Source organism: Pelodiscus sinensis, chromosome 2 (genome assembly GCF_052426305.1).
Source record: "Pelodiscus sinensis isolate ZL-2025 chromosome 2, ASM5242630v1, whole genome shotgun sequence".
Classification (NCBI taxonomy): Eukaryota; Metazoa; Chordata; order Testudines; family Trionychidae; genus Pelodiscus; species Pelodiscus sinensis.
The window spans coordinates 80,058,293-80,073,495 of NC_143053.1; the positions used below are offsets into that span (position 1 = coordinate 80,058,293).

At 49.3% G+C, this 15,203-nt stretch overlaps 1 protein-coding gene across 7 annotated transcripts in view; it reads right to left on the minus strand.

Annotated features, from left to right (window-relative positions):
* The window catches only part of RBBP8 (RB binding protein 8, endonuclease), a 110,938-nt gene that overhangs the window by 56,339 nt on the left and 39,396 nt on the right, over positions 1-15,203 (minus strand). For 6 of the 7 annotated variants that reach the window (XM_075920885.2, XM_075920886.2, XM_075920887.2 and 3 more), the window contains one exon: positions 7,446-7,541. The exons of the other annotated variant lie outside the window; for it this stretch is intronic. In XM_075920885.2, coding sequence (XP_075777000.2) covers positions 7,446-7,541 — 96 coding nt within the window. The remainder of the gene's footprint in view (positions 1-7,445; positions 7,542-15,203) is intronic. 7 annotated transcript variants of the gene reach the window in all.

Sequence of the window (15,203 nt, forward strand, 5' to 3'; positions counted from 1 at the left end):
CATACTGAGAGTCTGATATAACGTCTCTGAAGTCAGTGCTTCCACTGATTTCAATAGGCTTTGGACCAGCCCCTTAAAGTATGCTTGTGGTCAGAAAATGATTTTATATAAATACCACTCTTGATAGTCTCTTCCTACTATGATGTATTTGTTCACTCTATAGCAGTGTTTCCCAATTTTACTTGGCCGAGGAACCCTTTTCAGCTTTTCAGAATTTCAAGGAACCCCTAGGTCTGTCAAGCAAAAAAAGAAAAAAAAGGGGGGGGAGGGGAGTGGAACCCCCCAACGCATGAAAATCACATTCCTTCCCCAAGACCCCCCACCCCCTTCCTTGAGGCCTCATCCGTTCTGTTCCCCTCCTCTCCATCACTTGCCATCCCCAGCCCTTATGAACTCTCACTAGGTTGAGACAGGAGGTGTGAGGTGGGAATGAGGGATTTGAGTGTGGGAAGGGGTGAGAAGTACAAGCTCTGGGAGGGAATTGGATGCAGGAGAAGGGGCTGTTGACTCAGGGAGGGGGCTCTAGGCTGGGGAGTGTTGGGCTCAGGTGGAAGGTTGGGGTGCTGAGCAAGCCATGGGCTTGTGGATGTGAGGGTGCAGGAGTTTGGGCTGGATATGTGAGGGACTCAGGGCAAGAAGGTTGTGAGTATGATGGGCTCAGGACACAGATTTGTGTTGTGTGGATGGTGCAGGAGTGTTGTGGCAGAAGACTGAGGATGTGGGGATGCAGAAGTTTGGGGATGTGAGAGGCTCAGGACAGGGGGTTCCAGTGTATGATAGGCTCAGATTTGGGGTCAGGTGGTGCAGGAGTGTTATGATGCTGCAGTGAGATGGGGGTTTGGCCCCAATTGGGGGCTTGTTGGCAGGCTACATTTTTAAATAAAATATAATGTCAAACTCAAAAAGTTTTAGCATTTTCTTTATTTATGAGAGGGGTGAGGAACTTGTTTTGAGTCAAGGGTCACTGACCCACAGAAAAGTCAGTTGGGGCCACACAAGTGAGATGCAAAAAAACCCAAACAACCCTCCAAGAACCCCCAAGCCTCACTAATGTGGTCCGAAATGTGCTGGTGGGGGCAGGGGACAGAGTGAAAGTGGGTGCTGGGGCTGGGGAGAAGGTGGCGGGGTGCAGGGGCAAGATGCTGGGACAGGCAGGTGGCAGGGTGCTGGGGTCAGAGACATGGTCTTGCTGGGCACTAGGGTGACTGGAAGGGTGCTGGGACAAGGAACAGGGTCCTGCTGGGTGCTAGAGTGGATGGCAGGGTGCTGGGGCTAGGGCCAGGGTTGTGCTGAGTCCTGGGGTGTGAGGCAGGGTGTTGGGGACAGGGACATAGTGGTGCTAGCGTGGATGGCAGGGCTGCCAAGGAACGGGATAGGGATGGGGTGCAGGATCTGGGAGGGAAGTGGAGGGCGGAAGGGGGCAAGGTCTGGGTGGTAGGTAGGGTGCAGAAGCAGGCTGGATGTAGGGTGTCTGGCCAGGGGGAGGGAGCAGGAGCAGATTGGGGGTAGGGTGTCTGGTTAGGAGGGAAGATGCAAGAGGGGACTTGGGTAGAAGTTAGACCTCCCTGATCTGGCACCCTCTGGACCTGTCTGGTCCAGATGAAGGATTTTTGGACCAGGGGAGGTCATTTCAGGGCTCCTGGTTTCCCCCTCTTCCCCTCCTCCCCACTAGGCTTCTTTGCACCTCTATCCCCTGAAACCCAACTGAGCTGCCCACGCCTGCTGGTTTCATGCATCTCCCCCAAAACCATCCCCCACAATCCAAGGGAGTGCAGCACCAGTTCTCTGCAGCCCCTCACAGCCCAGCTGAGCTGCCCGTCTGCCCTCCCCCATTCACCTCAGCACAGCTGAGCCCTGCACTGGTTCCCTGCATACCTCCCCCACAGCACAGCTGAGCCCCGTTTCCCTGCACCTCCCCCAAGCCCCACAAAACTGCTGAGCCAAGCGCTGATTCCCTGTCCCTCCCTCCCCTTGAGTCTAGCCCAGGTTCCGGGCACCTCCCTCCTCCTGCAGCCAAACTGAGCTCTGAGCTCCACACACACACACCCACACCCCACAGCCCAGCCCAGCTCCCCAGACCTCCCCACTCTGCAACCCAGTTGAGCTTAATTTCCCTGCACCTTCCCCCAAACCATGAAGACATGCTGAGCCAGTGCTGATTCCCTGCCCCTGTTTCCCTCTCGCCCTCCCCTTGGCTGTGTCTACACTGGCGCGATCTTGCACCAAAGCGGCCACTCTTGCGCAAAGACTTCCTGTCTACACTGGCCATGTGTTCTTGCGCAAGAACACTGACGTTCTCATGTATGAAATCAGGGCTTCTTGCGCAAGAACTATGATGCTCCCGCTCAGGAATGAGCCCTTTTGCACAACTGTTCTTGTACAAGAGGCCAGTGTAGACAGGGAACATGAATTTCTTGCGCAAGAAAGCCCTATGGCTAAAATGGCCATCAGCACTTTCTTGGGCAAGAGAGTGTCCACACTGCCATAGATGCTCTTGTGCAAAAGCACAGCTTGCACATGGCAGTGTGGATGTGTTCTTGCACAAGAACTCTAGCACAAGAAACTGCCAGTGTAGACATAGCCTAATAGTTTCCTCGAATGAGCAAAATGAATTTTGTGTTGTGCACCAGTACTGAGTTCATGTGGCTTGTTTGGATGTGCCACTATGGCACCCAAGTTATTAATAAATATTTTTAAACCTTTACCTTTTCTCTCTGCTGCCATGTCCCCTCCCCTTGCTCCATCAGCTCCCCTGGTGCCTGCTGCCTCCCAGCTCCTCACTCTCCTCTGCTGTCCTGACTCCTGCCCTTCTCACTGCCCTCAGCCCTCCTGCAACCTGCCCCCCTCCACCAGCCCTTCTCTCCTCCCTGTGCCCACTCCTCCAGGTGCCCCACTCTGATCATGTGAGCTACCCCTCCTCATCCCCGCTCCTAACACCTCCCTCTACACACCTGCCCTATCTCTCTCCTCTGATGCTGCTCCCTCCCCTGCAGGAGTCTGCCTTTCTGCTTCAGCCCCAGAACCCCCTAGCACTTGCACCTTCTCTTACTCCTGCACCCTCCTGGTGCCTCCCCCTTCCCTCGCTGTCCCTACCCGCTTTGCCCTCTTTTTTCCTGATGCCCACCTCCCCACCACCCTCTGCCCCTGTTCCCTTCATGCCCCGTGCCCTCACACATGACTTGCTCCATCCCGGCCTTCCTCATGCCCACCCCTTCTTTCAAGCCTTCTCCCAGCACTTCCTCCTCTAGTCCCCAATGCCCTTACCCTCTCCCCTCCTAGCATCACCCTGTCCCCCTCCCACTGACACCTCCCCTCCTGCCTTTTTCCTCATTGTCTGCACTTGGCCCCCTGGCATTTGTCTCTCCTTTACCCTGTCCTTTTGGTGCCTTCCCCTTTCTTTCCCCTCCTCCTCTGCACAAGCCCCTTCCTCTCCCAGCTCTTCCCCTTCTCCTACCTTCTGCCCTCCACTTTGCAGGGTTGGAGTCTGCACTCTGTCCCCGGACTCCGAACCTGCAACTCCGCCGCACGACGCAACGCAGCGCCCAGCAGTTTTAAAATCCCGGGCCGTGACGTTAAGTCACACCCGAGCATCTCCACACCTACCAGTTTGAGCACGCCACGCAGGGCAGCAGAAGCCAGCAAGGGGGAGCTCAGTGAAGGTTGTGCATGGCAGGGACGGGATGGGGCCAGGGTGGGAGGATGCGCAGGGGGACCAGAGCCTGCTCCAGTTCCAAATATTGGTGGAGCATGGGCACCACGAGCCCATACAACTCGCTGCCCATGCCTCTGCTGGCTAGCTAGGGGGTGGGGGAGTGCCGGCTCCTCGCGGAACCCCTAGTTTTGCTTCGCGGAACCCCAAGATTCCCCGGTGCACCAATTGGGAAACACTGCTCTATAGTGAAAACAAACTGTTTATTTACTATTGTTAGCAATCAACAGCCAAAAGTGTTATGGAAGACAGAAACAGATTCTGTTTTCCCGGAGTTTCAAAATAACTGCCAGCTAATATTTTTGCAGTATAACTTTATTCCTGGTAGCTTAAAAAGCAGAAAGAACACAGCTTAATTTTCAGATCCTCAGTCGAGCATTGGCATTAAACAATACCTTGGCTTTCAAACTTATATTTGATGTTACTGCATCGGAGAAAGAATACTAAAACATTCTTTTTAGTCTCAGAGGGGTAGCTGTGTTAATCTGTAACTTTAAGAACAAGTAGTCCTGTGGCACCTTAAAGACTAACAAAAATATAGTATAATTTTGGCCACAAAAGCCCTGGATCCCATATACAGTAAAAAACTGTGCTATCCAGAACTTAAGCATCTGGAAAACGATAGAAACCGGTAAATTTTTTACTCTGGGAAAAGAAAAAAAAGGAAACTGGACCTTTAAGTGCTCCTCAGATGAGCAGTGCAGCACGTACCTGGGGGAGGGGCAAATGGTAGCCAGAAGCAAGCATCTCGGCTCCCCCCACGGCTCCTGACACCCCCGGCAGGCCAGCCCCCTCGCGGCTCCTGTCTCCCCCAGCAGGCCGCCCCTGCTATCTCCGCCTCCTTCCCCTCAGTTTCCACCCTCTCTCACTAGGCTGCATCTCATGGCTCGTGGCCCCCCCAGAAGGCCACATCCTGGCCCTCGCAGAGCTCCTTTGTCCCTCCTCTTCCCACCCTCCCCTTCGCCCCCCCGTAGGCCCCGCACAGCTCCCGCCTCCTTCCTAAGATAACCAGAATTTTTAGGTTACCGGCATGCCCTAATCTCCGGATGTGCCGGATAACCAGGGCTCGCCGAACCGTGGCAAGCCCAGCTCGCCAGCCACGCTGTCCGGCGACCTTCCAGGTTACAATCTACTCACCATAGGCGAGTAGATTGTATTATTTGTCAAGTAACAAATAACACAGGTTTTCCTGTATATGTTTGTTAGTCTCTAAGGTGCCACAGGACTACTTGTCCTTTTTACAGTCACTCTTCCGATCATAACCACATTAAACACATGGTATTCTGAGAAATAAAATTGCTGTTTGTAATAAAGTTGCTTTCCTTGAATCAGTCTTAAATACTCTTCATTTTTCAGAACAGTATTCTGTTTGTCGGCTCAGTAACCAAGCAAATTCATCTATCTGTATATCTTTGTCCACCAGGGTCAAAAGTTCAGTACTTTACACTCTTCAATTTCCCTTCACAAAGAATTTCAAGATATAAAGCAAATTACCAGGCTTTCACTTAGCTATAGATTTTGACCTAGTAGTTCCAATATATTACGGACTTCTGCTTTCAATGCATTTTAAAAGTGTTTTGGTAGTAATTTTTATTTTGTACACAAAATATAATGTTAGACTAGTCCTAGACACTTTTAAAGATGAATAGGAGACTTGATATAATTTTATACATAGTTGTTTTATTCACTATTAATAGATTAAATAAAAACAGGAACAATAAGGCATATGTCACCTAATTTAAGAAAGAGAAAAACAGAATGGAGCAAGCAGTGATCAGAGAACAACTGAGTATTAGAAAAGATTGGGAAAGAGCCAAAGCGAATGAGCTTAAAAGGAGTCTGACCTCAGAAACAAAGGATGTAAAATTTCATGGAACAGACAAACTTGTTACCGAGAATGCTGAAAATCATTATCTATTGGAAAGATGCCTAATCAGTTATCACTAGAATTTTAAAATATAATCTAATAAATGCTTTCTAATTTATTTCATTGTCCCAGGACAGACCCTTGGGGGACCCCACTAGTTACCTCTCTCCACTCAGAAAACTTACCATTTATTCCTACCCTCAATTTCCTGTCTTTTAACCAATTCTCAATCCATGAAAGGACCTTCTCTCTTATCCCATGAATAACTTTGGTTAAGAGTCTTTGGTGAGGGACCTTGTCAAAGGCTTGCTGGAAATCTAAGTACACTATATCTACTGAATCTCCCTTGTCCACATGTTTGTTGACCCCCTCAAAGAACTCTAAGGCTACGTCTACATTGGCCCCTTTTCCGGAAGGGGCATGGTAATTTTTGAAATCGCAATAGGGAAATGCGCGGGGGATTTAAATATCCCCCGCGGCATTTAAATAAAAATATCCGCCGCTTTTTTCCGGCTTTTAGAAAAGCCGGAAAAGAGCGTCTACACTGGCCCCGATCCTCCGGGAAAAAGCCCTTTTCCGGAGGATCTTATTCCTACTTCAAAGTAGGAAGTAGGAATAAGATCCTTTGAAGTAGAAATAAGATCCTCCGGAAAAGGGCTTTTTCCCAGAGGATCGGGGCCAGTGTAGACGCTCTTTTCCGGCTTTTCTAAAAGCCGGAAAAAAGCGGCGGACATTTTTATTTAAATGCCGCGGGGGATATTTAAATCCCCCGCGCATTTCCCTATTGCGATTTCAAAAATTACCATGCCCCTTCCGGAAAAGGGGCCAATGTAGACGAGCCCTAATAGATTAGTAAGGCATGATTTTTCCCTTTATAGAAACTATGCTGCCTTTCCCCCAACAAATTATGTTCATCTATGTGTCTGACAATTTTATTCTTTACTATATTTTCAACTAATTTGCCCAGTACTGATGTTAGACTTACTGGTCTATAATTGCCAGGATCACCTCTAGAGCCCTTTTTAAATATTGGCATCACGTTAGCTATCTTCCAGTCATTAGGTACAGAAGCTGATTTAAAGGGACAGTCATCTACTACATATTTGAGAGAGTCTGTGTGTCTGTCCCCCAGTCCTCTGTAGTAACCACGGACAGGTGTTTCTCACCTGGCCTCAAGCTGCTGCGCTGACAGATGGCTGGGGTTATCCTCCCTGCCCGGGGTAGTATAAAACGGAACCCCCTTATCCCTGACCCCACCCCAGAGAAATGATTCAAATGAAGCAAAACAAACATTATTTCAATCGAGGACCTGAGCAATGCCAGATAAATCCTCTAGGGGTGTGTCTAGACTACTGAGTTTTGTTGACAAAAGTGGACTTTTGTCGACAAAACTATACCTGCATCTACACTACCGCTGAGTTCTGTCGACATAACGTCGACAGAACTCAGCAGTTTTGTCGACGCTGGTAAACCTCATTTTACGAGGCATAACACCTTCTGTCGACAGAGTTCTGTTGACAGAAGGTGTTATTGCCTGTAGGGTTGCGTCTAGACTACAGGGTTTTGTCGACAAAGCAGCTTGCTTTGTCGACAGAACTGAATGTGTCTAGACGCTCTATGTCGACAGAAGTTTTGTCGACAGTATGTGTCGACAAAACCTCCGTCGACAAAACCCTGTAGTCTAGACGTACCCTAGTTTACCTATATTGCACCAAGCACCATGGCACCTGGGAACTAATACAGGTATGCAAGAGGATTTGCACTAACTCTTTAACTATTGTGTTTTGAGTGTACAAAGAAAAAGTTTGGTTCAGCTCTCTTCTCCACACACCCCCCAGCAAAATAAAGCCACACCAAAATCTCACTCACCTGTCTTCTAAAACTTTGATAGTGTCATGAAGTCCTTTCTGTTGCTCTCTCAGCTGTTGATTTTTGGTATAAAACTCTTCAAGCCTTTCTGCATCTCTAAAATAAAGGAGAAAAATTAAATGCTTTTAGAAGTAGATAAACTCTTTAGTTGTCACTAAAAGGCATTATGTTTCAATAGAGAATTCTGTTTATGATTATAATGATTTTGTTCTCTGTAGTGTTTCTTCTGTCTGAGCAGTAAAATCATTCAGCAAAAACATTAAGCTGAAGACAATAAATGAAACACTTGCACATGTTTATTGTGAATGCCTAGTAACTTAAGTAATGTTCTGAGTTATGCAGAAATACCTGTAGTTGGTGCTCCACAATTCATGATGCAATTCAATTTGCATTGATGTATGATTTTGGACAATTCCCCCATTCAAACACACACACAAAAAGATCTATGTCATTAAAGTGGTACGTTAGACCTGAGGCCAAAGCACATTTTTTTTTACAAAATCCCAAATAAATCTGACAAAGTCACCCAAAATTATGACATCCCAAAACCAGACCTGTTCTAAGAGTAATTTTTTTGCATCTTCATAGCAAAAAATCTGAAACAATCAAAAGAAGAAAGAGTTACTCACCTTGTGCAGTAACGGTTGTTCTTCGAGATGTGTCCCCGTGGGTGCTCCACTCTGGGTGCTGGTGCGTCCTCGCGCCGGCGACTTTTTCTAGCTGTTTCTGCCGCGGCGCGCAGGCGCCGTGGCGCCCTCTAGTGTTGTTTGAACTGAAGGGCGCCTGCGCGCGCGGCTCCTCCGTTCCTTCTCTACCCGCCAGAGTATCAGGCTCCAAGCAGGGGAAGGAGGGAGGGTAGTGGAGCACCCACGGGGACACATCTCGAAGAACAACCGTTACTGCACAAGGTGAGTAACTCTTTCTTCTCCTTCGAGTGGTCCCCGTGGGTGATCCACTCTGGGTGACTACACAGCAGTTGTCGGCTCGCGGAGGTGGGTTTGGAGCCGTGTGGTAGTAACCGTAGACAGCACTGCTTGTCCAACCGCCATAGAAGATGCTATCGAGGTGGAGAGAGCGTAGTGTTGTGCAAACGAATGGTCAGATGACCAGGTAGCAGCATTGCAAATGTCCTGTAATGGCACATTACGGAGAAAAGCGGTCGTGGAAGCTACTGCTCTAGTGGAATGAGCTGTGATAAGTCCAGGTAAGTCTTTGTTATGTGAGGTATAAGAGGTCTTAATGCAGGATGTAATCCATTTAGAGATTCTTTGAGATGAGACTGCTTGTCCCTTGGATCTATCAGCATATGAGATGAAGAGTCTAGGCGAGGCCCGCCATGGTCTCGTACGATCTATGTAAAACGCCAATGCTCGTCGGACGTCGAGAGTGTGCCACACGGCGTGGATCGGTTCCGTGTGCGGTTTAGGAAAGAAGGCAGGTAAGTGTATGGGTTCATTCACGTGGAAGGGAGAGGGTACTTTAGGTAGGAACTTAGGGTGGGGTCTGAGTACCACCCTGTCCTGTAGAAATACAGTGTATGGGGGGTCAGCCATTAGAGCTGCAAGTTCACTCACCCTCCTACTGGAGGTAATGGCGACCAGGAAAGCCACTTTCATCGACAGATGAGACAAAGAGCAGGTTGCTATTGGCTCGAACGGGGGTTTTGTGAGGCTCTTGAGGACGTGGTTCAGGTCCCAAATGGGGACTGGTGGTCGAACCGGAGGGAAAGTGTTCTGCAGGCCTTTGAAGAAGCGCTTGGTCAGCGGGTCAGCGAGAAAAGAAGAGCTTTGAGGGTAACGGTGGAAAGCCGCTATGGCCGCAGCATGGACCTTGATAGTACTAAGTGCTAGGCTGGAGTGTTTTAGAGAGAGTAAGTAGTCCAATAAGTTATGTATTGGAGCAAGGTGCGGCGGGCCTGCATGGGTCTGAGCATACCATTGGGAGAAACGCGTCCACTTGTAGCGGTAGGTTTTCCTGGTGGAGCGTCTGCGACTATTAATTAGTATGTGTCTCACTTGCTCTGAACAGGCCGTTTCGGCATCATGGAGCCATGAAGGAGCCAAGCGTGGAGCTTCAGCTTGGGGATGTCCGGGTGAAGGGTTCGCCCGTGGTCTTGTGAGAGGTGGTCGCAACGTGGAGGGAAGGGATACGGTTCTGCTATCATCATCTTGAGGAGGTAAGGATACCATGTTCGTCTGGGCCAAGCAGGTGCCACCAAAATCACCCGTGCCTGGCTCGATCTGATCTTGTCCAGGACTCTGTGTAGGAGTGGAAGGGGGGGAAAGGCGTAGAGGAGGGAGGCGTTCCATGCGATGGAAAGGGCGTCTCCGAGGGAATTCCTGCCCAGGGCTCCCCTGGAGCAGTAGAGGTGGCACTTCCGATTGTTCTTTGTGGCGAAAAGGTCCACTTCTGGTTGGCCCCAGTGAAGGAAGATCGGGGTGAGGGCGCGTCTGTCGATCTCCCACTCGTGCTGGTCCATGAACGGGCGACTTAAGGTGTCTGCTGTGACGTTGAGTATTCCGGGAAGGTATACTGCAGAAGGGGTGACCCCATGTGAGAGGCACCAGGTCCAAAATTTGGTGGCTTCCGAGCATAGAGAAGGGGAGCGGGCGCCACCCTGATGGTTGATGTAATACATGCATGTGGTATTGTCCGTCATAATGGTGATGGTCTTGTGAGCTATGTGCTGAATGAAGTACTGGCATGCATATCTGACTGCCCGTAACTCGAGGAGGTTGATGTGGAGTGTTTGCTCTACAAATGACCATTTGCCTTGGGCTGTGATGGTTCCCAAGTGGGCTCCCCATCCCATGAGCGAGGCGTCTGTTATAAGCGTGAGAGTGGACGCTGGACGTTGAAAGGGGACGCCGTGTAGCATGTTTCGAGGGATTGTCCACCAAAGCATGGAATTGATAATGCGTGGTGGGATCGCAACATGCTTGCTCATTTGGTCCCTGAAGGGTCTATATACCGTAGCGAGCCAGGACTGAAGGGGCCTCATGTGGAGTCTGGCGAGATTGACGACGTAAGTCGTAGAGGCCATGTGCCCGAGGATTTTGAGGCAGTGGCGGACCGTGACAGTAGGTGCCGCTTGTGTTGCTCGGACAAGGTCGCATATTGTCGCGAACCTGTGATCGGGAAGAGAGGCCCTTGCTGTGATCGTATCGAGGAGGGCGCCTATAAATTCCAGTTTCTGTGTTGGACGCAAAGTGGATTTTGCGTAATTTACGTGAAACCCGAGACTGAGTAGGAGGGCTACTGTGGTGTCTGTCATGGCCTTCGCTTCGTGGAAAGACGCAGCTTTTATGAGGCAATCGTCCAGGTATGGAAATATTATGATGCCTTGGCATCGTAGAAAGGCCATTACGACTGATAGAGTTTTGGAGAATACTCTGGGGGCCGTAGAAAGACCAAACGGGAGCACTCTGTATTGGTAGTGTTGGGTACCCACTATAAATCGTAGGAAGCGTCTGTGAGCAGGATGAATTGTAATATGGAAGTACGCATCTTGAAGGTCGAGAGCCAAAAGCCAATCGTGTTGGTTGAGTGCAGGAATGATAGTTGAAAGGGTAACCATCTTGAAACGGTGGTATGAAATGTATTTGTTGAGGCGCCTGAGATCTAAAATGGGGCGCCAACCTCCTGTCTTCTTCTGGGTTAGGAAGTACGTCGAGTAGAATCCCCGGCCTTGGAATTGTGTTGGTACGTGTTCTACTGCGCCCAGTTGAATGAGGCGTGAAACTTCTTGCAGGAGTACGGTTTCGTGAGAGGGGTCCCTGAAAAGGGATAGGGTAGGAGGGTGGTTGGGCGGGGTAGAGGTAAAGGGGATGACGTAGCCAGACTGGACTAAATTCAAAACCCACTTGTCCGAGGTAATGAGGGACCATTGGTGGAAAAAAGCTCGGAGGGGGTAGTGGAATTGTAGGGTAGAAGTTGGGAGGGTCGGCGGATTGGCTTCCTGGCTCTCGACCAGGCCTTCAAACCTGCTGCTTGCCGGCAGGGGGATGAGGTGTGGCATGGTGCTGTTGTTGACGTTGCGGTCTACGACGATGTGGTCTTTGTTTACGGAAATCATATTTGGGCTGTTGGCGGAATGGTTCTCTGAGTCGTTGGTAAGGCTGATATCTATTCCTTCTAAAAGGGGGAGTGTACATTCCTAGAGTTCTAAAGGTTGTACGGGAGTCTTTCATGGAATGTAGCACCTCATCGATCTTGGATGCAAATAGGTTGGTGCGATCGAAGGGTAAATCCTCAACCTTTTGCTGAAGGTCCTTAGGGACGCCGGAGGCTTGTAGCCATGACATTCGGCGTAGGACTATCGCCGAGGCTGTAATTCGAGCCGCAGTGTCTGCCACGTCCATAGCGGACTGCAAAGTTGTGCGTGAAATGGCGAGGCCTTCCTGCATAATACTACGCAAGGTTGGTCGTTTATGCTCCGGGAGATGTTGGAGGAGGTCCTGGAGCTTTGAGTAATTGGCATTATCATAGTCTGCCAGCATAGCGGTGTAATTGGCCGCCCTAAGGAGCAGTGTGGATGAAGAATAGACCTTTCGGCCCATAATGTCCACCCTTTTGTGGTCCCTATCCTGTGGGGTTGATCTTAAATTAGGTTGTTTACCCTTGTGTCGGACCGAATCCACTACTAGGGAGTTAGGGGGTGGATGGGTGAAAAGAAAGTCCATATCCTTGGGAGCGATGAAGTATTTGCGGTCTGCTCTCTTATTTGTTGGTGTAATGGACGCTGGGGTCTGCCAGATGTTGTTAGCTGGGTCCATAATAGCCTCATCCATAGGGATGGCAATTCTAGTAGCGGTTGGAGGTTGAAGTGAGCGGAGAAGTCGATATTGCTTGACCTGCACCTCCTGAAGATCTTTTTCCTGAGCTAGTGCCACTCTTTTAAACAGTTCTTGGAACTTTTTAGTATCGTCTCCCGACGGCGGGGCTTTGGTGGTGACCACTTCGTCTGGGGAGGAGGAAAAGTTGTGTATCGGAGATCTGGTCTTGCCATCAGAGAGTGAATCATGGCCATCCGAAGGAGCAGGAGAGTTTGGCTCTGTAGCTGATGTGGTAGCAGGGGGAGAGGCTGGAGGTGGCCTAGAAACGGTAGAAGAGGGTCGATGGTGAGACCTCTTTGGATGTGGGCTCCACGGTTGCCATTGGGTGGCATATGGCGGTGGTGGATAGGCATATTGGTGTGGATACCATGGCTGCGGAGGGGGAGGGTATGCGTATTGAACCGCAGGCATTTGCCAGGATGGAGGTCTGTGAGTCGGGCTAGAATGTTGTGACGAGAACCTGCTTCTGGGTTCGGTTCCGATGCCACTAGCTGAGGAATGGTGCGATCTGGCAGAGTGGATGGAGGAAGCCGGGGATGGCGGTGCCGAAGAGGTGTGACTCCGCACCGGGGATCGGTACCGGCTTCGGCTTTGAGAGGGTGCCGAGCGGTGCGGTTTCGGCGGCGATGACGGTGCCGACGTACATCTCGGCACCAAAGTTTTACTAGATAGGTTTTCGGTGCGGGATTTCTTCGGTGCAGAGCCCGGTGCCGTTAGGTGTTGTTGCGGTACCGAGCGCTCCATAGACGGCGCCGTCGGTGCCGATGACGGCTTAGGTGCCGAAGCGGTCGGTGCCGCTGCTTTTTGTTTCGGCTCAGAATGAGCTCTCTTGTGCGGTGCCTGCGTTTTAGACCGCAGCGCACCGGAGGTTCCCGGCGTGTCCACAGTGCTCACCGGCGATCCTGAGGGCATAGCTGAGGCCGGAGGGAGTGCCGTTTTCGATGCCGCAGAGGAAGAATGGGTAGGGGGCTGATCTTTTTCCATACCCTTAGTCGACTGAGGCGAATCCTCTGAGGAGGGACGGAGCGACTTCTCGTACAAGAGAGTCGTCAGTCCATTGGCTCTGTCACGGCGCGCTCTGGCTGTTAGCTTAGAGCAGCGCTGGCACTTTTGCGTCTGGTGTGCCTCCCCCAGACACTTAATACACGCAGAGTGTCCGTCGGACGCCGGCATGGCGTCCCGACATGATTCGCAGCGTTTGAAGCCCGGCGAGCTGGGCATGAAGGGCTGGGGAACAAGCGGCGAACCGCAACAGAAAGAAAAAAATTTTTTTTTTTTTAACTGGTTGGGGGGGGGGGGGGGTTTAAGAACTTGGATGATGAGGTAACTAGGGGGTAGAAACGACAAATTCAACTGTTTTTTTCTGACAGAATTGGCAGAGAGAGAGGGCTCCGTCTGCTGCCGAGGACGGTAGAGAAGGAACTGAGGAGCCGCGCGCGCGCAGGCGCCCTTCAGTTCAAACAACACTAGAGGGCGCCACGGCGCCTGCGCGCCGCGGCAGAAACAGCTAGAAAAAGTCTCTGGTCGCCGGCGCGAGGACGCACCAGCACCCAGAGTGGAGCACCCACGGGGACCACTCGAAGGAGAAACAAAATTACATTTAGATATTCCCCTCAAAATGTAGTTAACTAAGATTAAATGACAAAAGTTAAGGTTTTCCTCAGTAAGGCGTCTCGGGAGCAGAGGCTCTAACACTTTTCTACGTTCTCTACCTGGAATGCTTCCTGTGGTATGTCAGGAGTCATCCCGCTACAATGAAACAGAAAGTTCACCTGCTGCAGAAGTCAAGAGATGTGCTAGCGCTTCTCCCTTTATTTTCCCTGCAGTACTGAGCTGTTCCTAAGCCTCTTCACAAATCCTCCTAGGGACCCTGGTAAACCTCATTAAGCTTTTAAAGGCTTTGACAAGCCTTATAGGGATGCAACTTGGGGGTTGATTCCCCAGGAACACCTCCAACTGTCTTCAGGAGATACTGTCCCCACTAAGGGCCTTAGGTGATAAGCTTTCCTTCTGTACCCCTCAGAAGATCAGAATGAAGGGTTGGGGGAAACCAACCCAAGTCTCCTCCTCTTCTCCAAAGTCCTGTATTAAGATTATTTTAAAAACAAAGGCAAGTACCTCATGAAGGATGTAAAGGTAAAAGGCAACCTTGCAAATATTTAAAAAAAATAAAACCATGCACATCCGCATATTTTAAATAATTAGTTTAACTACAGACAAACTTTATATTTTCTTCATAGTACAGAACAAAGTGAACTTCCACATCAAGCTCCAGAACTAAAATACACGGGGGTTACAAATATGGAAAATTATAATTTATGCTATATACTTGGAAAAATCTAGAGTTCAATCCTTTTTTCTAAACATGGAGTGTTTTAAAACTACAGAGTCCATAAACATTAACCTGTGAAACAAATATCACTGTTGAGATACAAATATCAGCCAGCAACTGCTTACTATTATGAAAAAGATGTAATTTGCCTTAGTGACCTCAAATAAAAAATACAACAGCTTCCATTCATTGCAAATCTTTTCTACAATAACTTTTCAAACAGATGGTGGGGTAGATGGAGATGAAGAGTAAGTGTGGTATGTCACAATTCACAATTGTCCTTCCCTCATTCTTCCAAAATATGTCAATATCTGGGTGACTCATATAAAAACAGTAGTGTAGAAATATATTTTAGTTTAAGAATAATAGAAAACAAATTTATCTTCTTTCTTTGCTGTGAGGATCATGGAACAGAATGATCTCAGCACTGTAAAGGAGCATAGGGTGGGAAGTGCTGACTGAAGCACTTTGTAAACAGAACAAAACATTCAATTTCCATATATAAACAAATTAATTTTTTTACTATTTTATCTTATTCATTAAAAGATGAACAGCTGACTCTAATATGAAAGCTACTGAATTCTCAGATAT